This window comes from Schistocerca americana, chromosome 8 (assembly GCF_021461395.2).
Source record: "Schistocerca americana isolate TAMUIC-IGC-003095 chromosome 8, iqSchAmer2.1, whole genome shotgun sequence".
Classification (NCBI taxonomy): domain Eukaryota; kingdom Metazoa; phylum Arthropoda; class Insecta; order Orthoptera; family Acrididae; genus Schistocerca; species Schistocerca americana.
The window spans coordinates 201116213-201142538 of record NC_060126.1 but is presented as its reverse complement, the minus strand read 5'-3'; the positions used below and the strand labels follow the sequence as shown (position 1 = coordinate 201142538).

Genomic DNA, 26326 nt, shown 5'->3' with positions numbered 1-26326 from the left:
TTGACAATTGCTTGTTTGAGTCTATTGAGGACAATTTCTTGTTTAAAGACTCATTGAATTTGTGTGAGATAACTTTACTTTTAGATTTGTAACTGTTTCAGTAGTCTTATGTATTGCCCACATCAGTGAAGTTTTTATTTTTCATTGTTCGAATTACCTCATTTTTCTTAGACAGGAAGTATACGTGTGTGGTCAAGTTTTGTCAGCACAAGGTTGCACATGTTTTGTACCTTACTTTACAGATCGTTTCAAGTAATCAAGTTGTTAAAAATGATTATTATATACCCCTTCCCTTCAACTACCTACTCCTATTATGATTTACCCTGCATCATCCATTGTCTGGCAATTAATTCTACCTGTTTCTCTCTCTCTCTCTCTCTCTCTCTCTCTCTCTCTCTCTCTCTCTCTCTCTCTGTCTCTGTGTGTGTGTGTGTGTGTGTGTGTGTGTGTGTGTGTGTGTGGTGGTCTCATTCTCAATTCCAGATTTTAAGAAAAGGCTTTATTTATATAACTTACATCTTAAAACATTCCAAGAAACTTCTGGAGAAGCATTTTCTGAGAAGCATTTTCTGGGAATCATTTGATTTTCTGACAGGCATACAACATCCTCAGTAACAGTATTTTTTATTCCTTTTGTGAGTCACCTGCAACTAGTATTTTTCTGAGGGTTATTTTTGATGTTCTTGTGGAAGAACTTCCTCAGATGTGAATACTCAATCTTTTTTTGTGCACTGTATCCTAGTCTTTATGTTGCAAGGAGTTGTTAAAAATGTGTAGTTCTGGTTCATTTATTAATCTGATCCTTTTACTGACATATCAGAAGTTCCTAGTGGGAGTAGTAGTGCAAATTGTAAACAGCTGACAGTTGTGACCTGGCATACCATTTAAGAATTTATTTGACTTCTATTTTTATAACAGCTGTTAATCTATAAAAATGTTGCCTATGAGACTGTCACAGCTTTTGCTCTTGGGGGAAACCAACCACAATTATTAGACTGTATGAATTCAGCATGTTCAGTGTCTGTTCTGTGTTTATTGTATGTAAGGAATTTGAGATTACCACCAGTAATGATATTTTCTTTGTTTTTGTAAACAGGCAAGTTAACTCGGTCTGCTTTCTGACCCTCAATTTTTCTCGTATAAATAATGAATGTGTGTATTCAGTTAATTAAATCTCATAAACATCAAAATATTAGTCGACACAATAAGTATTTATATGAGTAAGTACTACGTTCAGTGTAGTCTTTCATGGCCAATACTTTTGATATTGCTGATACTTGATTTATGGGCATAAGTTTGTGGTCCAAGGCATAATTCTTTGTGTGACATTGTCTCCCACTACTGGAGACTAAATCAGAGGCTTTAGGGAATTGGAAAGCTATTACAGACTAGGAAAAAGTTCAACAAGCCAAATTGTTTGTCTCCACGCAACAGTTGGTTCGTGACATCATTGGACTGCTGCCCAAGCCTGTGGAGTTGCATAGAATATGCTGTGGAGCTCGTGGAAGGTAAGAGTTAGCACTGTTTGTTTTATTTAGCTCTAGGAGCCACAACTTGTGTGATTTTAGTCCTTCTCATTTTATGTTGAAATTGTTTTTGTGGTTTTGAATTTCTATGGCCCCTCAGTTCATCCTAGAATAGTAATTATTAGTTCTTCCTAAAACCACAGTGTCATGGAAATGAATTTGGTTGTTTTCCTGGCCCTAGTGCATGATATGCTACTACTAATTTATCTGTCTTGCCCACATGATAAATCAGCAATAGCCAATCACACACTAGGACCAAGAAGCCACAATATTATATTCTCTGACACTGTGGTTTTATTAAGATCTAACAATTACTATACTAGGATGTACAGAGAGGCTACAGAAATTCATAAGCACAGAAACTATCTCAATGGAGGTAGCGGTGGAGGAGGAGGAGGATGAGGAGTAGTTAAATAAGTTGTGAGCATAGAGCTAAATAAAATGAACAACCAACTCCATAGCATTTGTTAGTGGGGCTCCACAATCGTAGGCAGCTGTCAGATGACATCATGAACCGATATAATCGGCTTGTTTAGAGTCTGTAACAGCTTTGAGTCTTTAGAACCTCTGATGAAGTCTCCAGCAGTGGAAGACGAAATGTTAGGCATAGAATTACATGTTAGACTGTAGCATTAAGCCCATAAATCAAATATTCCCAGTTAGCACTACCATTATCTTCAATTTAAATAACCACCTCTCAATTCCCCATTGTTTATTGTGTAGAAAGCAGTTACATCAGCACTGTTCTTTCTAACAAATGATATTCAATAAAATGTAAGATCTGTACACCATGTAAAGTTTAAGTCACATGTTGACAGTCGGTGAAGTTGTTATTTAGTTCTATTATCATTTTATGAAATACGCCGAGTTTACTGGCAGCGACATCGTTTGATCTGCTGGTGCTGCTGTCGTGACAGATTTATTTCCTTCTACATACAAGAGGGGCGGTACTTTGTAGGGAGGGAGAGCTGCTGTTGTGATGACACTTATATTTATTGGATTGGATCATGTTACACATTGGTAGAAACATATTGTCTTTTCTCAACAAAACCATAAACAGTCCTTCAGTATTGTGGATCTTCTCGGGGTCAGGCACATTCCCTACGGGCTAGCTGGTACTGACGATTCTGTTGCATTCGTTTGTGCAGTGGAAGAGCTCTTTGGCTGTTGAATTTTGTATGTTGGCAGTTCTTGATCTTTAGCTTGCAGCTCGGTCTGAAGTTACAATACTCATTCTGTGGTTCTGTTGTTATTGATGTTATCTGCTACCTTGTTCTTTTAGCAGTAATGTGTTCTACTCAGTGGTGCACTTGGTTATCATGTAATGGAGCAATGGGAGCTGCAGATTGAGAACAAGAACTCCTATACAGTTTTATGACTTGTTGACTCAGATAGGTGTCCTTTGAAATGAAGTGCAAATCTTGTCTCGTGAAAAGTTCGCTAACCGTATCTGATTTATGAAGGGAGAGTATGTATAATTGGGGTAGCAATTCTTTTGGAAAACCTGGAATTCTCAGGGAATCACATTTTACCTGGAAAAATCAGGGAATTAATTGAAATTCTAAAATCTCAGGGAATTCTGCATTTTTAACCTAGCATTCAAATTGGATTTTATTTATTTTTGTAAATCAAAAATTTTTAAAATATATAATACTTGCATTTCTAAGTGCATTGATTATATGAATAACATTCCGTATAAATTATCAGTGTTTAAAAACTGTGGTAAACTACTGTTTGACTGGTATATTGCTCAGCTGCGAGGAAAGGAAGATTATTATTGTGGTAAGCTGCACCCCCCCCACCCCCCCACCCCCACCCCACCCACACACACACACACACACACACACACACACCCACACACACACACCCACACACACACACACACCATTGATTTATCAGGAGCTTCCTGGAATTCAGGAGCTCCTGGAATTCCCAGGGAGTTTTTCCCAAGTTTATGCAGCCATCCTGATTATGAAAGATTCTGGAATCTGTTGGCTTTCTATATATGTGTACTCAGGAGAGATTCTTCAGATCACACTTCCAAGGAACGACGAGAACATTCACAAATTTCATTCTAATATTTGTCTTAGAGAACATGTGGCTACTTCAGAGTTCAATTTTATGAGTGTACAAAGGAGATTTCCTACAAATCACTCGTTCAACTGGGTCTAGAACATTGCTAAAGTGTGTGGGACCTGTGCCACATAGAACTAACGGAGGATATTGGACGTTTACAGAGAAGGGCAGCATGAATGGTCGCAGATGTGTTTGATCTGCGGGAGAGTGCCATAAAGATATTGAAGGAACTGAACTGGAGGACTCTTGAAGATAAGCTATCCTGAGAAAGTCTGTTAATAAAGATCGAAGGACTGGCTATAAGTGATGACCCTAGGAACATACAACAACCGTCTATGCATCACTCACTTAAGGACTGTGAGGATAAGATTAGAATGATTACTGCATGTACAGAGGCATTCAATCAATCATTCTTTCCATATTCCCTATGTGAATGGAGCAGTAAGAAACCCTAGTAACTGGGACTTACCCTCTGCCATGCACCTCACAGTGATTTGCAGAGTATGGATTCAGGTGTAAATGATAATCGCATGCAGTTTTTGCCATCCCTCTGCTATGACTGACCAAATTTGTAATGACATTATCTTCATTTTTCATTTGGTTTATTAAAACCACTGTGGTCAAGTTTGCGATTAACTGGAGGTGATATTAACCTTTTCTCTGCTTACCGAAACTTTTACATTGCATGCAAATGTGTTTCATTAGATTTCTGCACTCCCATTGTTATCTGATGTAGTAATGTTGTACCGTTTACTTAGTGTCACCTAATGGAATTATTCTTCAGGTTTGTGATTCGTAGAATCTTTGCACTTAACGAGTACTCACTCTTGGTGATTTGTTGACTCCACAGAACACTGGAAAGTATTTTAATATGTTTCAGTGGCTCTTAATTCATCACACGTTGAACCTGTCAAAGAAAATTCCAGCGCCGTACTACACATTTCAGTTGCCGATTCATGACCATTTCACTCCAAATCATTTTCACAGATCATGTTCAGTATCAATTTGTGCCCAGTGTGGTACCACATTTCTTCTGATTTACAGGTCCTAATACCTTACTGTGCATTCAGATTACAAAAAATATGCTTCCTAAATATCATTTAGGCCTATGATAAAGCGATTTATTACCTGTATAGGTGCTGCTGTGCCGTATCCTTCCTGCTGCTTAAATTGACTCCAAATTCTAATGTTCTCACCAGACATTAACCTATGCAACTATTATTTATGTAATAGGGCATAGTGGTTTAGAGAATATCCCTTCAAAGTAAACTGGAAGTGGTCTTTTAAACTGACTCAAAATACAAAACTTCTCTGCTGTTTTCACAACGCCCCTTCCCTTTTCTCTCTCTCTCTCTCTCTCTCTCTCTCTCTCTCCTTTTCTGCTCTGATCACAGTCCTTGAGCTAGTTACAGAATTAAAAGAACATGTCATTGGCTTTTTATGCATTGTATTGCATGTTATGATACATAGAGAAATATGTCACTGTTTGCAATATACTGTTTTTACAACTGAGTACAAGTGTAGTTGAGATATGGCTGAATGTAAAAGAAAACAATTTCATAATGCCTGAAAGAAAGCCCTAAAATTAATTTGTTTATGCTTTGCGAAATAGTGTCTCAGCTTGACCAGATACGCCAAACCATTGTCAAATATTCAGTTGTGGTTCTATACAATTCTGCAAATTGTGTTTTATAATAATTACAAATTTCCAGTGATTTTCATTTTAAGTCTTCTATAGAAGTTATCAGTTATATTGAAAACTCGAGTCCTCAAAGATACATTGAAAACTCGAGTCCTCAAAGAACTATCTTCAGGTATATTAACTATTCCATTTCTGATGCACTAATTTATAATGATCACTCCGTATGAAAATGACTGTTCTTTTTTTATCTGACTTCTTAGAGTCTGATTCAGTGCCTTTATTTTGACACAAATCAGTTTTCATAAAGTCTTCAATTCTTTCTACAACATTTGCACAGGGCATTGCAACTTAAAAGTTCATCCATTTGAAGTGGTACTGCAAGTCGTTTGTATTACATCTTCTATGAGGCCCATTCTTGAGTTTATTTTAATTAGAGCTAGTTTCTGCACATCTTTTGCCATGGGTTCTTCAACGACAGTTGCAGTAAGTTTAGAAGGCATGCAGCAAACCAAGAGTATAATTTTGCTACTTGTGTGGTGTTTGTTAACAATTATCTTCCGAAGCCATCTTTGGAGGTCTCAATTTGTGACAGAAGAGAACATCTTTTACAACACTTTGGTGTTACAAAAATCTTTGCGTCATATAGTTAATACTGTTTCAACAGGTTGGTACATTTTGTAGTAATTTTGTATCAATAGTGGAAGCTTCTGCAGAGTTCGTCCAGTTGTAGTGCGAATAAAGTAGTAAGAACGTTCCGCAGGAACGTATCCTTCCAATTCTGTCATACTTTCTTCCTCCAGCTACATGTATGGGGATTTGGCCAGTAGTTTGTTTTCCATTGGGTGCCGTTACGTTGCGAATCAAGAAGCAAACGAATGTCTGCGTGCCGTTGCCCTCTATGGTGATGAAAATCGTTAAAAAGAGAAATAAAATGGGTTCGACCAGTCAATGCAACGAATCAGCGAGTAAAAAAGGAAATAGATGATTGATGCTATAGATAGTATTTTTTTTTAATACATCGATCTTGTACATCGTCCATCCCTACCATGGACTAGCCGTCCATGCAGTGAGACAAGGTAATGCCGTTTGACGCACTGGGGTTCGACTTTCATTAGTACACGTCGTTGCCAGGGTGCAAGTACCTAAAGAAACATGCAGGACGAATATGTTCCACTGCCGTCGTCACCCGCCAGTGAAGGATACAAAGACTATTAGGAAGTTTTGCAATACAGCTTTATTTACTTAATTTTTTTCGAAGTTATTTCCGCCGTATTGGGTACACCTCTCTATCCTCTGAAACCAATACTTAATCCAGTTCTCCCAAGTTTGTGTAGGAACAAGACACACTCGTTGTTCCAAGCACTGAGGAGGTCCTCATCATTTGAAAACTCCTCTCTCTTCAGCGTCATTTTCACATGAGGAAACGTAAAAAGTCACGAGGAGCAAGGTCTGGATTGTAAGGAGGGTGCTCAAGGAGTTTCAGTCCAGTACCCCGTAAATATTCGGTGCATGCTTTGACGCGGTGAAATTGACCGTCGTCGCGATGGAGAAACAAAGTGTCCATTCTTGATTTCGATCGCAGGTTCTTCCAACATTGGATGACTGGGCGGGCACTGCTCAGTGTACCACTTAGCTGTGACTGTCTTCTGTGTGTCCAAAACAATATGCTCCACAATTCCACTCGATTAAAAAGAAAGCTATCATTTTCTTCTTATCGGGATTTTCTGACAGTTAGGCGCGTGTCATCTTCAAAGACGCAAACATTCCTTTGAGTCTTAATCGGCTTGTCACAATAGTATAGCCATATCTCGTCATCTGCCGCGATGTTATTCACATACTGTGATTGTCCCTTACAAAACTTCTTTAACATCCCCAAGCAACAAGACACACGTCGTGTCATACGCGCTTTCGTCAGGCTGTGCGGCAGCCACAGACAACAACTTGCAAACGATCATGCAAAACCGAATTAATTGCTGGTGCATTTAGCCCTAAGGCTATCTGCTTATAGGTCACTCACCTGTTTTCGTCTAGCAATTTCCTCACAGCATCAATGTCTGATGATAGTGGCCTTGCCGTTCTTTCAGCGTCCTCCAGAGTCGAAGTTCCTGATTGAAGTTCTCTGTACCACCTGACTATAGTTGTACGATGTGGATACATCACAGAGTGCCGGCGTCATCCCTTCAAAGCACTGGTGTGTGTTTAAACTACGCTCGAAGTTGTACCGCAAAAGTGTCCGAATCAAACTTCGTGACTACGATGCCATAGCAAGCACTTCTAACTACCTGTGCTAGTGAACGACTGCGCCCATAGACATGGCACAGCGGCTGCAATGCAAATATGAAGTATTCTCAGAATTAGAGATGGGTCGTTCACGAACTAACGGGTCCAAAGGAACGGTGCATCAAGATGAACGGAACGAGCTAGGAACGAATTCTGAGGAACGGTCTTTCATAGTTCATTTCGGTCGCGGCTTTCTTCTTAAAAGTTCCGGGTAACGATCGGTCTCGTTCCCGAATGGCACGTTGGCCGGTCTCGTTCCAGTCTCCGTCTGTCTCGGTCTCGCCCGGCCGGAATTTCTATTCGTGGCCACTCGTCACAGTTCCACTGCCGACTTCTCATAGTTACTTCTGTATCGAGTTGTTCGTTTCTTTCGTTTCGCACGCCCATTCCAGATCTGTTTCAAGCCTTTTTTTTAAACTCCGAACTTCTGGTTCTTTTAGTATTCTGTTCAGCGTCCACGACATGTAATTAAAATGTATTTTATAATTACGTAAATTATATAAAAATTACGTGGTATGTAATACATAGATATTTTCAGATAACAAAACGGCGTATCTGCTTACTAGTAAAAATGCAAGATTTTTTGTTTTTACACATGCAAAGGACGTCGGCACGGCACACACGAGTGGCCGTTTTATGAAGCCCGCGCTTCGTAATCGAGTGTATGGTGTCACATTTTGTAAAGAGAATATGATAACTCCTACAATATTATTTTAGTGGTACAGGGTGGCGCACGAAAAATCGGCCCCATGTACAGACTGCTCATTGTCGCTTACCAATCGTCATCTAATGTTTCAAACTTGTTTGCATTAGTTTATTTCTTATTTCTTCACTGCCTAATTATTACATGTTTATCTATTCTGCTCGTAGCGGTCAACAAATCGTCCGTAATTGGCGAGAAGTCTGCACTCGGGGCCGGTTTTTCGTGCGCCACCTTTTATTATTTCACTGCGATCAGCCACACAACGCTGCAGTTGGTTAAAAGAGAGATTTTGCAGAATCACGAAAATCAAGTGTGTGAGAATTCTGTAATGAATAAAAACTGTGTACTCCAGGGGGGAGGCAAGTGCCCCCTCTTGGCGCTTTCCATCTTCAGTCACTTATGCTACTAATTCTCAATTTTTCATAAGAACCATATACTAAGCACAATGAACGGTGAACAAGTAAAAATGAAGTTACCAAAAAAGAGCTATCACCAGTGAACTAGTTCCCAAGGATGAACGACTTAGCCCATCTCGACTCAGAACACAGTAACAATCAGACTCCTGCGACTTACTGTTGCGTCGTATTGCAAAATCCTTTGTACAAGAGCCTGTGCAATCGTATTTATCCACTTGTGTGCCTACAGCAGCACACAGACGACGTGGGCCTATAGCAGCATGTCAGTGCACTTTCGCTTTTACCTCTTAGTTCTGTTAGAATGGTTGTGGAACAATCCACGTACACGTTGTCATGTAAAGATTGGTTCAAATGGGTCTGAGCACTATGGGACTTAACATCTGGGTCATCAGTCCCCTAGAACTTAGAACTACTTAAACCTAACTAACCTAAGGACATCACACACATCCATGCCCGAGGCAGCATTCGAACCTGCGACCGTAGCAGTAGCGCGGTTCCGGAGTGAAGCGCCTAGAACCGCTCGGCCACCGTTGGCGATGTTTGTCATATAATCTCAAGGTCTGCTGACTGGAACGCTTACCTCGAGAGAGGGGAGAGTATTTAACGATTCACGTTGCATCCGTCTAAATTACTGCAGCATCTAAGAACATTAAAATTTGCTCTGCCTTTCACAATTTTCGTAAAGATAACTCTTACTACTACTACTACTATTATTACTATTGCTATTGTTCTACTTCTTTTGCGTCTTTTTCAGTCCATATTATTTGTTGTTACGGAAATCCTCTTGTATAAGTGGGTCTGTCCAGAAAAAAAATTCAAGAACATCAGTGAGCTTGATGTCCACATCTATCATGACGTGTGGCGCGACGAACGAACGAGTGAAGGCATCACGAATTGGATGTCATGAACTGGGGCGTGATCATGCGCACATGTGCGCTAGAAAGTAGTCTTAACGTTTCTATTATTCTGTTCTTACTTTTCTGCTCATGTGTAAACAATATAGCCGCATTGCGTAACTGGAGCTATGGGGGAATAAGAGATGGAAAATCAACAGCTAGTTCTCTGCGCTGAAAAACCCTTACCATCCACATTGCAGGTATAATGAATAAGATTGGCACTTGTTGTTAATAGTATTTATTCGTAGAATGACACCTACAGTCGGCGGTGATGTGTGTGCTGTGATGAACACTCCTGTCAGATTAAAACGGTGCCGGGCTAGGACTGGACCCTTGCTAGCCATGAACGAACCAGCTGTCTGGTTCACACACACACACCACAGTGAATATCTTGGTGTGTTATAAACCGCTGAAAAGCTCAACTAGGGCCTACTGGAAGTGGCAAGGTAATCTTGTGATTTTGTCCGATAACCAACTCGCCTATTCAAGTTATAGGGGGAACTAGGTAACGTGAAATTCGAACCGCGTTGCGGCACTGCACTAGCGAAGTATTTTGCCAGCGCGCATGATTGCATCATCATGTGAACTGAATTGGGTGCCGGTACGTCGAGTTTTGCCTGTAGTAATCAGACCGTGTCTTTTACATGTATCTGGCCCATGTATCAGGCCACCTGAGCGAGGGGACGACTTCGCACTACGATCTCGAAATAGTGATTTCGCTACAGTGCTGTGTTCTGTTACTTTTCTCGGTAATATGGACTTTCTCATCACTACACAATGATTGAATTTTAATCGTTGTTCGCTAGTTGTAATTAGTGAGAGCTGATGTAATTAATGTCGTTACTCGTCGCGGTGACGTTGCTACCGTCTCACAGTGGGACAAATGTATAAACAGTTCGGCGATTACTTTTTAAATAATGAGCAGTTTTCTAATTTTTACTGTTTGCCTCGTTTTCATTTGACTGCGCCTTATACAACTTTTCTTACGCCGGCAGCAGTGGTGCGCAGTTCCTTGTAGACACCTTAGACCGGGACAGTCCGCGTTGATACACCAAGAAGTAGGGCAACATCATAACGGCGTGGTCTTGGACATGTCCAAACACGATACCTCCAGTGTGCCATTCTGTTAGGTCTCCACCGTCGACCCATCTTACTGGGCTGGTGGCGTACTGCCGAGCCGTCTGACACATCACTTCAGTGGTCGCCTAACGCGAGCTGTACGTCATCTACATCGCTCCTGCTACAAGTGTATGTTACGGTGTTCTCTTGCTTGTATATTCATTTTTGAAGCAACCATGTGAGAAGTGACTAGTGACGGATGCAAAAGGGGACCAGAGAATCTTGGAAAATGTGGCCGGCGGTTTGTAAGCTCTTTGAGCCTCTTCTTCAAGAGTGCAGGATCGGACGTACAGAGGGGTCGGGTCTCACGTAGACAGTGTCGCCTGCGGTGTTGGTGGTGGCGGATCCCTCACTCAAGGCCAGCCCGCGGCCAGTATTGATCCACCGCTTGCATCTGCAGGTTGTCGGAACACCTCTCTCTCTCTCTCTCTCTCTCTCTCTCTCACACACACACACACACACACACACACACAGTTTCATCATAACTGCGTACACGTAACCTTGCTACAACAGCCGTACTTTCAGACAGTGCACCTTTAGAACCAACCAACTACCTGCCGTACCTTGTTCGCCCGCTGACTACCGGTAGTTAAACGCTAACATAACAAGTTCTCTTGGGATTAACATTGTTCCTTATAGCGTTTCTGCGTAATTTTTTCTATTCCGAAGACTGATTTGATGCAGCTCTCCACGCTAGTCTGTCCTATGCAAGCCCCCCTTCGTATCTGCATTACTACTGCAACCTACAGCCATTTTGTCCTTGTTACTGTATTCATCAGTTTCGTGCTACAATTTTTCTTCTCCTCACTTGCCTCCATTAACCAAATTGACTATTCCTAGACGGTCCAGGATGCACCCTATCAACCTATTTCATTTTGTATTCAAGTTCAGATTTAGTTGATCAAAATTTGATTCAGTAACTCTTCATTAGATATACAATCATCCCATCTAAACCTCGCCATTTTTCTGCAGCACCACATTTTAAAAGCTTCTATTTTCTTCTTTTTATAACCGTTTACTTCCCCACATAAGGCTACAGTCCAAACAAATACCTTTAGAATAGGTTTCGTAACTAGATGTAAACTCAGCTCTCATTTCCAGAAATGCTTCTCTTGCTGTTGCCAGTCTGCATTTTACACCTTCATGTCGACCGTCATCAGTTATTTTGCTGTCCAGATAAAAAAAACTTGCCCAAATAACCAAACTCATGCTACGCACAAATCAGTGAATGCTTCTTGTGTGTCTCGAGAACTGCCTTCCTTTATTATGTTTCGGCTCATGAACTTAAGACACTAATAGAACATAGAACGTACTTTACAAGTTCTGTTTAAAGTTGCTTACATATGTAAAGCCTTCGTCGCTTTACCATCTGTATGCAAGTTACCTGGTCCATATCTTACAATCCATATTCTGTGCTGTTAGTAATGGAAACTTTGATCTGCCGAGATATGTTTCTCATTAAGTCTTCCAAGCGGTAGGGACAGGACATATTTATTGAAGTGCAGTGGCTGGTACCGCCGGAGGTTCGAGTCCTCCCTCGGGCAAGGGTGTGTGTGTTTGTCCTTAGGATAACTTAGGTTAAGTAGTGTGTAAGCTTACGGACTGATAACCATAGCAGTTTAAGTCCCATAAGATTTCACACACATTTGAACTTTTTTTTCTTTTTTAAGTGCAGTGAGTTTGGAATTAGTTTTATTATAAATAACAAGATTGTTCCTGTCATGAAGCTATTCTGGTATTCGTCGATCCGAGAGCTCCAGCTTGATTTTGAGAAGGAAAAAAACGGGAAAAAATTTCCGAGCATCCTATGTTTGAAAGCGAAGCATCGTGTCTTAGGCCGAAATCGAGAAAGCGCTTTCTTCGAAAAACTAAAGCAAATTAAGTAATCGCCTTCCGCTCTCCGAATAGAACTGGCGAAACATGGCAACAGAAGATAGAGCCAAAACCTAAAGAAATAGCCCGCTACTGGTTTGCCACTACCCAACCAGATGTGGAAGACAGTGAACAGACTGCGAACTGGAATGGCACGGTGCACACACAACTTGAAGCAGTGGGTCTTTATTACTGGAGATGAAACTAGCGAATGTGGAGAACTTCTGACCTGACCACTTCTTGGTCTGCCCGAAGTTGTCCGAAGCCCAGCACGCTGAATGACCTGATTGCAGCAAACGTTCCGGCACGTCTTGTGTACTTACAGTAGATGTTCAGAATTTAAATAACTGTATTGTACTGCCCAGGATATGATGATGTCTAATAATAATATTACCACAATTTGAGGCGCCTACAGTTCTCAGAGATGAAAAACTAACTCGAACTTGTGAAGAAAGAGGTAGGAGTTGGCGGGAGCTGCCTCCGGAGAACTGTCTTAAGTGTACTTTCAAACACATAGAGGCGAACAGAAATGCCATAAATAATCGTTCTTAGTGTTTGCTGATTTTTTTATATTACTATTCTTTAATGCAGAAAAATCCATCCCGACTCTTCATATCATGGGAACACGTTAGAAAGAAAAGCAGTCATTAAATCGAAGGTTGCTGTGAACACTGCAGTGATTTACTAGGCATGGCCCTATTGGACTCAGGGAGAATAATGGCAGGAGAGGAAGGATACCGACCAAGATTTCCAAGGTAATTATTGAAACGCTGTTCCGAAACTTGTAATCCTTGTGTCGTTCAATTCATTGCAAACTCCAGTGACTATACAAACGATTGTGCTACTCACAACTATATCACAACTGCTGTCTTCTTTTCACTCAACAATGTTCAGTGTTACTAAGTAATTTGTTGTTAATTGTGCAGTAGTGGTTCATTTTTACGATTGGCTTCTTTCTTCGGTGTATCTATTGCCCACACTAGTTAATTCGCTTACTTTCACTGAACTACTTGCGCTAGCACTGTTAATTTTACAAGGCAACAAACGAAGTTTTAAATAATACGTCTAGTGATACTAGACGTGATATACCCAATTCGCGTCTTGGTTTCAGTTCTGCGTCAAAAGTTTTGTTTATCGTGTTATCTTCCATCGTGTGCGAGGTTTATTCGGTAAGTCCGATAATTTCAATGAACCGGTGGGGATCTTGCTCGGACGGCGTCGTCATCAAGAAACGTGATTGTTGTAACAAATAATGTGTATAGTCAGGCAGTAACTGCTCAGGCAGTATTGCAGCAGCTGCAGCAAAATAAAATATCGTGCTGTTAATAACCCCGCTTTATTTGAGATGTTGACCTATTGTAGAAACCAAAATGGGTTGAGTGGAGCCGCTGGGGATCGGCACCTGCACTGAACACGGTTTGTTTCCGGATTAAAGATTTTCAACTTGGCCGTTGAAACAGTGAAATCGAAAAGCACTGCTGCCACACGATTGTCACATTCTCTCTCATTCCAGTTATTCGTGTGTGATTTTGTTGAACTGTGTGACTGCTATTATCTTAAAAGATTGTTGAAGGTGGTTACAACCGGACACAAACCCATGTCTTTAAAAAAAAAAGTGGTATTACCGTGATTAGTTTTGGAGAATCGTGCGTGCAGTCATTCCTCCCACGCTCCATTTGTGATTGGTGCATTAAAAAGTACCCTTTCAAGTGAAATCATTCCGCTTTAGGATGTAAAAACATGTATTGTGATTGGAATTTCGACACGTGGTCATTTTCAAGCATTCTGAAATCAGTCTTCAAATTTAATACACGTAATTATGAAAGTGACAACCATTGAACATGAAAATTTCAAAGCTGGTTACATGGGATGTTTGAATTCATTCAGTAATATAAAGCTGTGACATACTGTGTTGTAAGAGTAGTTGCGTGTCGTGTTGTGAATGTATCTGCTGTTCCATACGCATTAGAAAGATGGTGAAATAATGACATAAACACTTCAGTTTAAATTTCATATGGCAGGTGTGGATCACAAAAGCAGCTAAGATGTAAACATACAAAGAATATGAACTATGGAGTGTAAAGATGCTAATGTGATCCTCCAACATATTTTATAGTAATTTTCTTTTATAGAGGTGGCTTCTTCAGATAAAGTCCCATGACTTTTTCCTGTTTCCAAATTTGAAAATTTATATCTGTGACAAGAAGTCGTTATGCTTTTTTAAGAGAACGAAGGAAAAAAGTTGGAAAATTACCCAAATTATACCAACAGATGAAAGCTAAATGTGAAATAATGAGTTTTGTTCCACAATTTGTCTTGTGTACCGCGTCGCTATCGTTACGCACACATTCCTCTATAGACTGTGGCCGTGCTGTGTTCTCTATCTAAATAATGAAGTAAATATTGCTCGCTGATTATCGCCGTCGCGCCCCTAACGGGTTCGGCGAAGGATGTGATATTTTCCTTTTTGTACATCGTTGGATACCACTGTTATGTAAATAGGCGGCAATTAGATTGGAGATAGCAACAGCTTTGCCTCTTCTAATGAGTATTTATTTTTCCATACTATAGCAGACGTTACACTGTACACTTGGACCAGGTGGTGGAATTAAAAATGCTATTTTGTGAACCACGAACTGATTGTTGTCCAAGTTACATTTATATGCGGGCTGAGGCTGGAACGACAGACGTTTCTTTAACAGGTAGTATTCTGGCTCAGGTAGTAGGAGTGGGGGAACTCGTGGTCACGTTTTGTAGAGGTCATGAAGCTGTGGACTGTGCAACATTGTTTCCTTAAGATAGGTTTGTTCGTAATAATGAGTCGGTCGTTGCAGTTCAGCGTGAGTTTCGCCGTTTCAGGCTTGCGAGACATGATAGTGTTCCCACTCGTAATACCGTTTTACGTTCGGGTGAATCATTTCGTTTACGAGGAACAGTGATGAATGGAAACCCGCCAGTGGCTCCTCACTCAGCAAGCACTGCAAAAAAAGGTTGAAGCCATACTTGATCAAAATGACATTACTTTGTTTGTCGGTGGAAGCTATTGACTATTTTTCGCGATCGCGTCATTTCCTGGTTTGGTGACATCAGTTGGCCGCCTCCTTCCCCAGACCTGTCCATGTGCGATTACTTTTTGTGGTGCTACCCCAAGTCACATGAATAAGAGCATAAACCAAGTACACTTGAAGAACTGAAGGAAACAATTCGTGTGGAACTGCTTGAAATAGAGCAGTGCTGGAGAGTGTGGAAGACAACTTCCTAGAGCGGCTTGAGAAGTGCGTCGCTGAAAACGGCCGTCACCTGAAAGATGTTTTCTAGCATTAATTTTGTAAAATGACTACACGTTTGAATATTATTCTGTAAATAAAAAAATTTGAAACGCAGGTAACGATAGAGTGGGTTTTTTTATACGTCCGTGCTTTATGCCTCACCCTGTATAATCAGACAAATTTCTTGTTAATGGTATTGTTGCTGTTCTTTAAGTCTTGCGGAACCAAGGAGTATGGGTGAAAAACAGGATCCTTCGCGGAGTATCCAGTTCGATAGAGATCACAATGTACGACATTCCCCTTGCTTCTGAAATCCGTCAGTAATAATATAATAATAATAGATAAAAATAAAGATCTTATGTAATATACTTGACCTAGATTATAAAATCGGTTTCTACATAAATAAATTGTAGGCCCAGTGCACGAAGTATTGTTTTGTGGTTACATACTTAAAATCAACCACCCAATTGGATGCAAGATATTGACAGAAACCAACTCCAAAAATACCGAAGTACAAGAATATTAAGAGGGATAACAAATAGTGTTATACTACCAGAAAACGTTAACAATATATTCAGAACAGCCATAGACACGTTTGTGACTTGACAAAAATGGATACTAAGTAGTTGGATGAAAACTGTTAGACACACACATAATTTATGAAAACCGCATGACGGAGCAACAAAAACAGTAATACACCTTGCAATCATTAAGAATTTTTCTAACTAAAACTATAGTAATTCTTAGAATCCATAATAAAAAGCCTTTCCCAGAATATCATCATACACTTGGGCATCCACAGAAATTTATTCAAGACTGAGTAAGAGTATAATTTGCTTTGCTTTATCTAATTGGTGTGGTGACGTGAACATAAGAGCCCAAAGGACTAAATTCGACTAAGTATTTTAAACGATTAAAGGTCTGCCTTCAAGGCTTCATAGGTAGATTGATACCGAAACCGAAAGCAAGTACATGCTGAACTTCTGTATCCGATATCAGTAAGTATGTCGTAATGTTTATCCAACTATCTGAAATTACATCCATGTTATGATTAAATCTAGAGTATTCGACGAGTTATTCACAAGACATGTATTTCTTCATTTATCAATATTTCAACCCGTGTTGGTGAAAAAATCTGAGATAAAAAACAAAAGGAATTATAAAATTGCCACAAAAATAATTAGGAAAAAAGGGAAATTAATACGATCGCAGATAGTCGGTGCTTTTTGAACCCCTCCCCTCCCAATCCCACCCTTGTTGTCGCCTATGATCACACAGCAGTTTCTGAAACTAATAGTTTAGTACGCAGCCAAAACGCTCTTTCCCAGCCTCGGAGAGATGGAGAAGCAAGTTCAAAGCAGTTAAGAGGGGTGCTAGAATCCAGTTACGAGAACAGCATTATAAAACAAACATAACAAGTAACTTGTCAGTAGAGTAAGAAAATTTGTAGAAACAACCGCGAAAGCATTTGTACTATGGCTTAAGATGGATGGAAATGACTAAAAACAAAAAAAAAAGTTTGCTACACAAAGAGAAAAACGCAATTCCATGGTGTACAAATACCGCAGACGACCTCCACACAATAGGAATCAAACACCAAGATGGGTCCGACGGAAATCATCAGCAAAAGATTAGTGATAGGATAAATCGAGATGAATGGCATTAAAAAAATGTCTTGGTGGGCCTCCCACCCCCTCCTTCCACTAAGACAGAAGAGAACAAACAAAAAATGGGGTAATTTTTGGTATAGGAAAACGAAAGTGCCCTGCCGAATGCTGCAGTGTTTAAACGTGGTTAGTCGGTGTCAGCGAATAATATGCAACAGGCTCCTCCATTATCCGGTTTAATGCGACTAACGGATAAATCAAAATACACATTCTTTTGGAAAAAAACAGTAACTGCTATTTACTTTATTTAGAGAACATACTACGTGTCACACTAGAAAGCCCACAGCATTATTTAACGCGTTACTCGCTGGTAAGGGTAGATTGACGTTTTATTCCTATACTTCTGAGACTCTGCTCTTTGGTGTGGTCGTTTTCGTATACATGTCTGCGTCAAAATTGCATGTGATGTGAAAGGTGTGTGCTGTGCAGTTAGACGTTTGAAATGTGAAAGTGAGGGACTATATACATACCTTTCACGAAAAAATATGGTACATAATGTAGGAACAAGCAAGTATAATAGTGTACTAATGACCAAAGGAGAATTCGCGGTGGCCATTATTGTCAAGGATCGCGTGGTAAATTCCTTACACTCCTAGGAACCGAAAGAGTACAAAGCGTTTCATCCAAACATTTGAAAACATATACACACATTGTTCGAGACTATATTTAGTGTGTCACATTAAACAGTACCTAGAACGCAGTAAATAGAACCTTTTTTCTATATCCTTCGTATCTTCTTTTATTGCTAAGAGCCAAAAACAACGAAAATCACTTTTCTCGACAAACGATTCTGTTTCACTGTTGAAATAATTTACATCAAAACACGTGTTCCTGCTTATGCACAATGTAGGCTTTTTCTCTGTAATACGTAAATGCATTTATGCTTTCATATATTTCGTCTGTCTTGTAAGAGAACACTAGTAGGAAAGAATATGAGGACCTTGGTTAACTTTTGAGTGTGTCATGAAAACACAGCAAGTGTGTGGGGCGTTCCCTTTGCTACGAGGTCCGTGGCTCACCGACCCTTGACACGAAAGTTGAGTTTGGATTTAATTTACCAACAAGTCAAGACTGTTCACATTGTGTCGTATGGTTCTCGTTGTTGGCTTTTGGGACAGTCCCGCGAGCAACAACGTGTGTGTTAGAGTTGGCGATGGTTTAGCCACCGTCCCGTGGAGTCTAACTGTATTTGGTTATTTGCAATTGAAGTGCACCAGCGGAATTTTCTGCCTCGTGGCCGTTAACATTCCGGGTACCTGCCCTGACCGTTGACGTAAATTTAGTCAGTGTCCTTTCCTCACCGTGTTGTCACTGTCCAGCACGGTGTGTAGTTCGACAGCTTATTGTAGGCATTGTTGTGGGCGTCCATGCCTTTTACGTTTGCATTGAACTCCCGGTTGTCTGCTGGTCGAGTGGATCGCAAGTCACCTTGCCGGTGGGTCCGTTGACTGTTGGTTGGGTTGTCGTCAGATCGAGATTTGTTGTGCCGACTGCCTGTCTCACCAAGTAGACATCAGTATTTCAAGTGCTGGCCGACCCCCGAAACTTCTGAGCGCCGTTAGCTGCACTGCCTTTTCTTATTTTCTGTTGTGTGAATTTATATGGCACATAGCCGATGGTCTTGAATTAAAGTTGAATTGTTTTTAGTGGTGTATTAAGTCATGGGCCTTCAGCTGCTTTAAAATTAAAGTTCCTTGCTTTTCAAGTGTTAGTTTGGGCCTTCAGCCGAATTTAAGATGAGGGTTTGTTGTTTAAGTTTATTTCACCTTGAGTTTCGAGTCATGGGGCCTCATCTGTTTTTAAATTAAGGATCTTTGTCTTTCGAGCATCAGACTGTTTGGGGCCTTCAGCCTAATTGAAGGCCTTCTGCCTTGTTTTTTTTTTTTTTTAAATTTAATTTTACCTTGAGTCTTTAAGTCTTGGGCTTTTAGCCAAATTACAGAACTTACTTAACGTGAAGCCTTCTGCCTTCTAAATATTCCTTTGGGCGTCTGAATTTTGAGTTAATGGCTTTTAGCCGGTTTTTTATTTTTATTTTTTTTAAATTGAAGGCATAAGATAGTGTGCCGTATTCAGCCGATAACTAAGTTCAAGAATTTGCACTGTAATGTTTGGTCAATAAATAAAGTTATGTGTGTTAGAGTGTAAACTGGCAGTCGCTCATTTTGGCCCCTTTCCACAATTCCAATTACCTGTCCTGTCCTGCGATTTTAGCAAGACGTTTCAAACACAATAAAGATTGAAACAAGAGTACACAAAATCCATTTCTCTTATAGGAATGAGAATGAACAGAATAGGTTAAAAAATTTTCAAATGCGTGTGAAATCTAAGCTTACACACTACTTATCCTAAAGTATCCTAAGGACACACACACACACACACACACACACACACACACACACACACACACGCACACACACGCCCGAGGGAGGACTCGAACATCCGCCGGGATCTGTCGCACAGGCCATGACTGCAGCGCCTAAGACCGCTCGGCTAATCCCGCGCGGCGCAGAATAGGTTAACTTCGGATGTTAGCATACGCCGCCAAAGTCCCTCGTTTTTGCGCATGCGTAGTATGCAGCATACTCTGAAATTTAGAACGCCACAGCCGGCCACACTCAGCACAGTCTATAGATAATTGACGTCACACACACACACACACACACACACACACACACACACACACTTTCTTCGTGGTTTGGTGCTGATTTGCACTCATTCTGAGTAGTCGACTTTGACCAGAAAGTCGCTGGTGTAAAACAGGCTTAACAGACGTACAACGGCAGTCACCGCGTTTACCTTTAGATTAGATGGGGAAACAACGGAGAGGTGTTCGTCCGACAATTTAATTAAGTCATTATTTTCTGACTGTTCAACGTAGATCACATGTACATTAGTTTATTCTGAACGAAAATATTTCGTCAGGCCTCTTATTTTTTCAAAAATCGCCGAACTAAGAACGGATAATGTGGAGGTTGGTAGACGTTGCACGTCAGGGCTTGGCCCTCCAAAAATTTTCTTACATCTTTGTCAGCCATAGTCAAATGTCCGCAGTGTCGAGTCGAATAACCGTTGGTCAACTTAGACAGACAGATCAGAGCAATGAGCGTCTGTGGTAGATTGTCTCGTCTGGCGTGGGAGGAGATGGTACGTAGAGCAGGACTCGTTGTCGGTGCACGGCAAGAGTGTTCTAGAATGCGGCGAGCTGCCGACATTGTTCCGGAGAAAGCGCGGGGAGGGGGCAGGGCGGCGGGAAAGCGGCGGCCGCCGGAGGCCGGGCGGGCGGCAGTCGCCGAGCGCGAGCCACGGAGACCGCGCGTCGTGACCGTCTGCTCCGCTCATGGCCGACGCGGGACCGTACGCGCCCGATGTGCTGGGCCGGCAGGCGTGGAATGTGGAGGCCGGGCCGCAGTCGGCCGAGGCGCTCGAGGCGGTGGCGCACGCGTACAGGCCGCGGCCGCGCAAGAGCAACTTCACGGCGCGCGAGGTGAGCGCGCTGCTGGCGGCGGTGCGCGAGCAGCGCGCGGCGCTGCTGCAGGGGGTGGCGGGCGGCCGCGAGTGGGCCGACGGCTGGCGCCACGTGGCCGCCGCCGTCTCCGCCGCCGACGGGCTGCCGCGCTCCGAGACCGACGTGCGCAAGAAGTGGACCTACCTCAAGTGGGAGGCGCGCAACACCAGCAAGCCCGACCGCGACCCCGTCTCCAGGGCCGTGCTGCACATCGTCACCGGCGCCGATGCCGACGGTGAGTCGAGCGTCTCGCAAGACACAGGGTCCACTCGCGTGTCAAGCACGGCAAGGATCTCTGCGCGCGCATTTGTCTGTGTGGACGTTTTTTTATCCTTATTCGACAGGTGCGCTAGTCGTTTTTTCCCATCGGAACTTGCAAGAGCAGACTTCCGCCAGAAGCACTTCATAACTTATCAAGATTCTTTGATACCGTCGAGTGAAACAGATTTCGGTGTTCTCGCTAGCCGTGACACTTTCTCAGTGCCTCCCACTTCAAATTTTGACCGTGGACACTAGCTGTTTTCCAGTGCAAGCCATCAGAAATGTTTCCTTGGCACTGTGTCGTACTCAAACTTCCATTTACAGTATGCTACAAATGATTCCGAAGCTTTGCTTTACGATAACCGAACTTGATATCTTGAAGCTGTACCCCCACTAAAATGGTCTGAGAGGGAGAGCGAGCCTGGTACTACAATCAGACACCCTAACCCGAACAAAAATCTTCTTTCAGGAATGATTGTGCCTTTGATTTACGCATTAAATGACACTATTTATTCAAGTTCCGCAACACTTTGAGGCATTCAGTGATTGAAGGATAAAGATAGTAGTAATTGGCAGTAGCCGTTTTATGCGAACAAACTGCACGAGAGATTTGAAGAAAGGAAAGAGGAATTGGGCAGCAACTGAGGAATCGATTTTTGTGTGGCTAAGGTAGGACTGCGACGACTTAACGTATGAACCTCAAGTGAAGATTAAGAATGGTGGGAAAGGGGAATCAACGATGTGAATGGAAAAGGGAAATAATCTGTTATGTGATAGGTGCATAGACGAGAGGACGTTTTTCATAGAGCAATAATAACGGCTGTTAGTACCGGAAGGAGGTGCTGGTGTAGTCGTGGCAGTGTGAAAACTATCGCTAGGAAATCGACAGGATATTTATGCAAGGAGAGGGCGAGGTATTTGTGCTGTTAAGATTATATTATTTGCTTTGCACCATGGCTGTTACATATCGTGTGCATTCGCTGCTAACGAATATGCCATCAGTCTGTTACCGTTTCGCTACTCGCACGTTTTCTTCCCCGTACGCAGTTCGGAATAAGACGGTAGTTTCCATATTCCTCAATGCATTATCCTCATCACTCGGAGAAACTGTAACGTTTCGTTACTCTCCCGTCTTCTTCCCCACATGTTTCATTGCGAATCGGCACTTCTCGCGTTTCTCCAGTTTCTTATAGTCCCAGCGGGGCTAGTCGTCCCGGTCAGTCGCCATGTTCCTGCGCCGCCTGCTGTTCGTGTCGGTCTCGGCTAGAGTCGGCAGTATTCGGAATCCTCGAGTTCCTTACTCCTCGATACCGTTCGTGCTTCCAGTAGACGACGCGAGCGATGTAGTGCGGGAACTTCGTCCAATCACATAGTTCGCGACTTTTTTTATGAAGTGTTAATTTCGATTATAGTGTTATATTGTGATCTGAGGTGAGTAGAAAGATAGTTCTGTTTTATAATCACTCGTTCTACAGTTTTACTTAACATTAACGTTAATTTAGTAAATTTTGTTATTGTGTAGTGCAATCATCATGGAACGGAAAAGAAGCAGGCTATGGGCTTTTTACAAAGAGGAGCCAGGATGTAAAGCAAGGTGTAATATATGTCGACAGTCATATTCGTACACTGGAGGGTCCACAACAAATTTGAAAAGACATTTGATTACGAAACATCGATCTACCTATGATACCTCATTTTCATCAGTGCATCTAAGAACGGTTTCTACACTTCCATCGTCTTCAAGTCAACAGTGTGAAAGTTATCTGGAAACTGATACTAGTACGTGTGTTTCTGCAATCTGAAAGCCATTCTGGAAAATCAGGCTTTACTAATATTAAAACTAATTCTAAAAGTTATGTAGCATTTTTGTGCTGTAGAAGATTCAAGGTTTATTGAAATATTAAGTTCCCCAATTACACAATTCCATTGCGACATAAGTTGGATATTGGTCTAGTTTGTTGTCGAAGCAAATGTTAAATTGAATAGAATAGTTTTCGGGCATAACAGCAGATGGCTGGACTTTCTGTACTCTTACGCGAATCACATTTACTCAACCTAAAAAGTGGTTATTAACATAAATGCTATTGCAAACTGCCACATACTAAACTTAAAAATTTTAATCAAGCTAGTAGCAAGATTTTAACTCTTGCTGAATTTTGTAGTTCGCCAAGGAGTGGGAGTGCGGAGATACTGCCACAGGAAATGCACTTGCCGACAGGCCCACTGGAGAAACTAGAGCCACTGCTACGTCACGAAGAGGGCTGTGTTGAGTCAGAGTTTAAAAACCTGTGGAGCGGTGAGTCGCCTTTAGAATGCGAATCACGAAGTCGCTAGATGCAAGAGGAGCGAAGAAGTCTGATATAAGACTCGATGGTATAGACTTCAGCGATAACGGAGATACAAACTTAAACGGCGTACGCACGAGACCAACGAAGGACACCCAAGATATATTGCCAGAGATTTGCTTAGTGTGTAAGGGCGGCAAATCCGAGCCAACGAAGCGGTCGGTCGGAATTGCGATTCGGTCTGCTGGCGGTAGCGCCAAAACGGCGGTTTGTTGTCGTAGGGACGCATCTGTGTGGGCGCCGGTCAAATGTTCGATGATTCAGTATCAATTCGTTGTCTCTAGAACGGATGTGTGTTTTTCAGGACAGCCGTACGTCACACTTGAGAGCTTCATAAGTAATTCTGTAACTTACGGTATAAAGTGCAGTAGTTGGCTGTTACATATCGATACCAGTCCATAAAACGTATCGAGTGCGACATGTGGCTGTCCGGAAAAAATGTAAACAGTCTCTGTTTCCAGCACGCAGTGCTTGCTCTCGCAAAGGGTGTTTATCTATGGTGTTTAAAAATACCGTCGTATAGAGTGGAATACGGAGCGAAGACTGAAGCCGATAGTTTTATCGTGAAATGGAATTTCAATAGGCATCTACGAACTGCAATTATAAAAACAAACTAAAGGACAAAGCGCTTGCCGGGAAATAACCCAGGTACTAGAAAGGGATATGCACGGTATGAAAAAGAAAATGGTGCCTTTGTTGACGTCTTTCCGCTGTGAACGACCAAAAGAAACTAGCACTGACTGTCAACTTTCTGCTGGAGGTATAGATCTCCTAGAAGAGACGTTAACTTAGGAATTTTTAGGGTCTGCACATTCAATAACAATTAGAGATCAGTAACTTTCATTAGGGGAAAACATATGAACTAACCCATATTCCAGTTCAACTATGAGGTAGATAGTAATTTTGCACAACATTGCTCCCTACATTCTAAAAGAGGGCGTCCGCCATCGTCGTTCCTTCTTTTTCTCAGCTTCTTGCAGGAAAATAAATGCTGCAAATGCAACGACTGCCAAGCCCTCCGCTGCTTTGTAACAAAGTGGTAGTAAGGTCGGCATGTTATCAGAGCGGCGGAATCCTGTCAGTCGTTCGTTGGCCTAGTCCTAGTGTGTACGCGCCTTTAGAAATGGGACAAGAGGTTTCGTGTATCATGAGGTACTTTACAAGCATCTAATGTCAAACACTCTAGATTGGCTTGTGGAGTGTAACTGTAAATGTAGAGAGCATTGCTTATCTAATGACGAATTTATGAGCACATTGTCCGAAAAGATTCACGTATTTGCGGAATTGTTATAACTAACTCCTGTAAATGTATAGTGCGTTTATGTTCTGGGCATTTCCTACAGTAACAGTTACCAACTTCAGGTAAATGAATATCTACTATGTATAAAAACTACTTGTAGAAGATCATTCTTAGCTTAAAAACTATCATATGAAGTGAATAAAGATAATTACTTGATATGTTAACTCAGTGATGAAAATCATGTATAGGCCCTAAAACTAACATGTTGCTTATTATTTGCTTGATGAAGTGTCAGGTAGAAGTAGTAACATCACGTCATGTTAACCGATTTTGCCAGTCATAGAAATGAATTATTCATCACTGGCGTACCGTTTCCAAGTTAATGCTATTGAAAATTCATTTTGGGACTGTGCATACAATCCGAATCTGAATAATTTTTTTCATGTTCCGGTCTTTTGAGCACAGCATTGTTGCGCCACAATCCCCACTTCGTCCTCTCGTAGATTATTTGGCTTGATATTGGTAAGGTCATTAAAAATGTATTTAAATCTAGTGGGTGAGGAATTTGGTAGCTCTCTCTTCTGATTGTTATACACCCGAAGTACAAATTTTGCACTAGGAGCACCACGGCGCCCCTCTGAGCTTGACACACCAAGCAGCTTCTTGTGTCGTTTGAGCCTTAACCGGCCCCCCTGTGTGTGTTGCATAAAACATGTGCTTATTTGGCCCTTCTGCACTATGATCGTACACGTTAACGTTGCCGTACCTTATGACCTGGGTTTCATATTTAAGGATGACAAGTATATATCACCTCTGAAAGGGCGCGGCAGTATTTAATCTACCCATTAAGGTGGAGTTTGTCTTTTAATTATTTCGTCGTACGATGGTTACTTAAGAATTGTCTCATCTTTATTAACGTTAATGGCTGCCATACTATCACAGGATGTTTTTTTGAAGTTATTAGAATTTGCTAGCTACGGAAACTGGTCTGAATAAAGGTAATTCTCGGACGAAAAGACTTGAGGGAACGAACATCCAAGTAATTTAATTTCCTCTATTATGCTCAGACTTTAACAAAAATGTAGACACGAATAAAACATTTATACGTGACGCAGGTTGAAAAACAGAACAAAATATAGGTAATATTAAATAGAGAAAAACCTTCATTGACTAATCGAATGAGAAAGAGGTGTATTTTTGGTTATCGGGTAGATGGTGTTGCCGTCAAACGACAATACAGAGCAGTATGCTTGGAGACAAACTTTTTGCATGTCTGCAATTACTGTTTCACGAGACATACAGGCTTTGATAGGATAAGCAAGAACCATCTGCCGGAAAAACAAAAACTATCCATTTCACCGAGCAAGGTGGCGCAGTGGTTAGCACACTGGACTCGCATTCGGGAGGACGACGGTTCAATCCCGTCTCCGGCCATCCTGATTTAGGTTTTCCGTGATTTCCCTAAATCGTTTCAGGCAAATGCCAGGATGGTTCCTTTGAAAGGGC

At 41.6% G+C, this 26326-nt stretch overlaps 1 protein-coding gene across 12 annotated transcripts in view; it reads left to right on the top strand.

Annotated features, from left to right (window-relative positions):
• The window catches only part of LOC124545007 (protein bric-a-brac 1-like), a 467428-nt gene that overhangs the window by 352660 nt on the left and 88442 nt on the right, over positions 1-26326 (top strand). Inside the window, exons 1-2 of one of the 12 annotated variants that reach the window (XM_047123776.1) lie at positions 22542-22666; positions 22758-23014. The exons of the other annotated variants lie outside the window; for them this stretch is intronic. Coding sequence (XP_046979732.1) covers positions 22768-23014 — 247 coding nt within the window. The 5' untranslated portion in view covers positions 22542-22666; positions 22758-22767. Of the gene's footprint in view, positions 1-22541; positions 22667-22757; positions 23015-26326 lie in introns of those variants that run through there. 12 annotated transcript variants of the gene reach the window in all.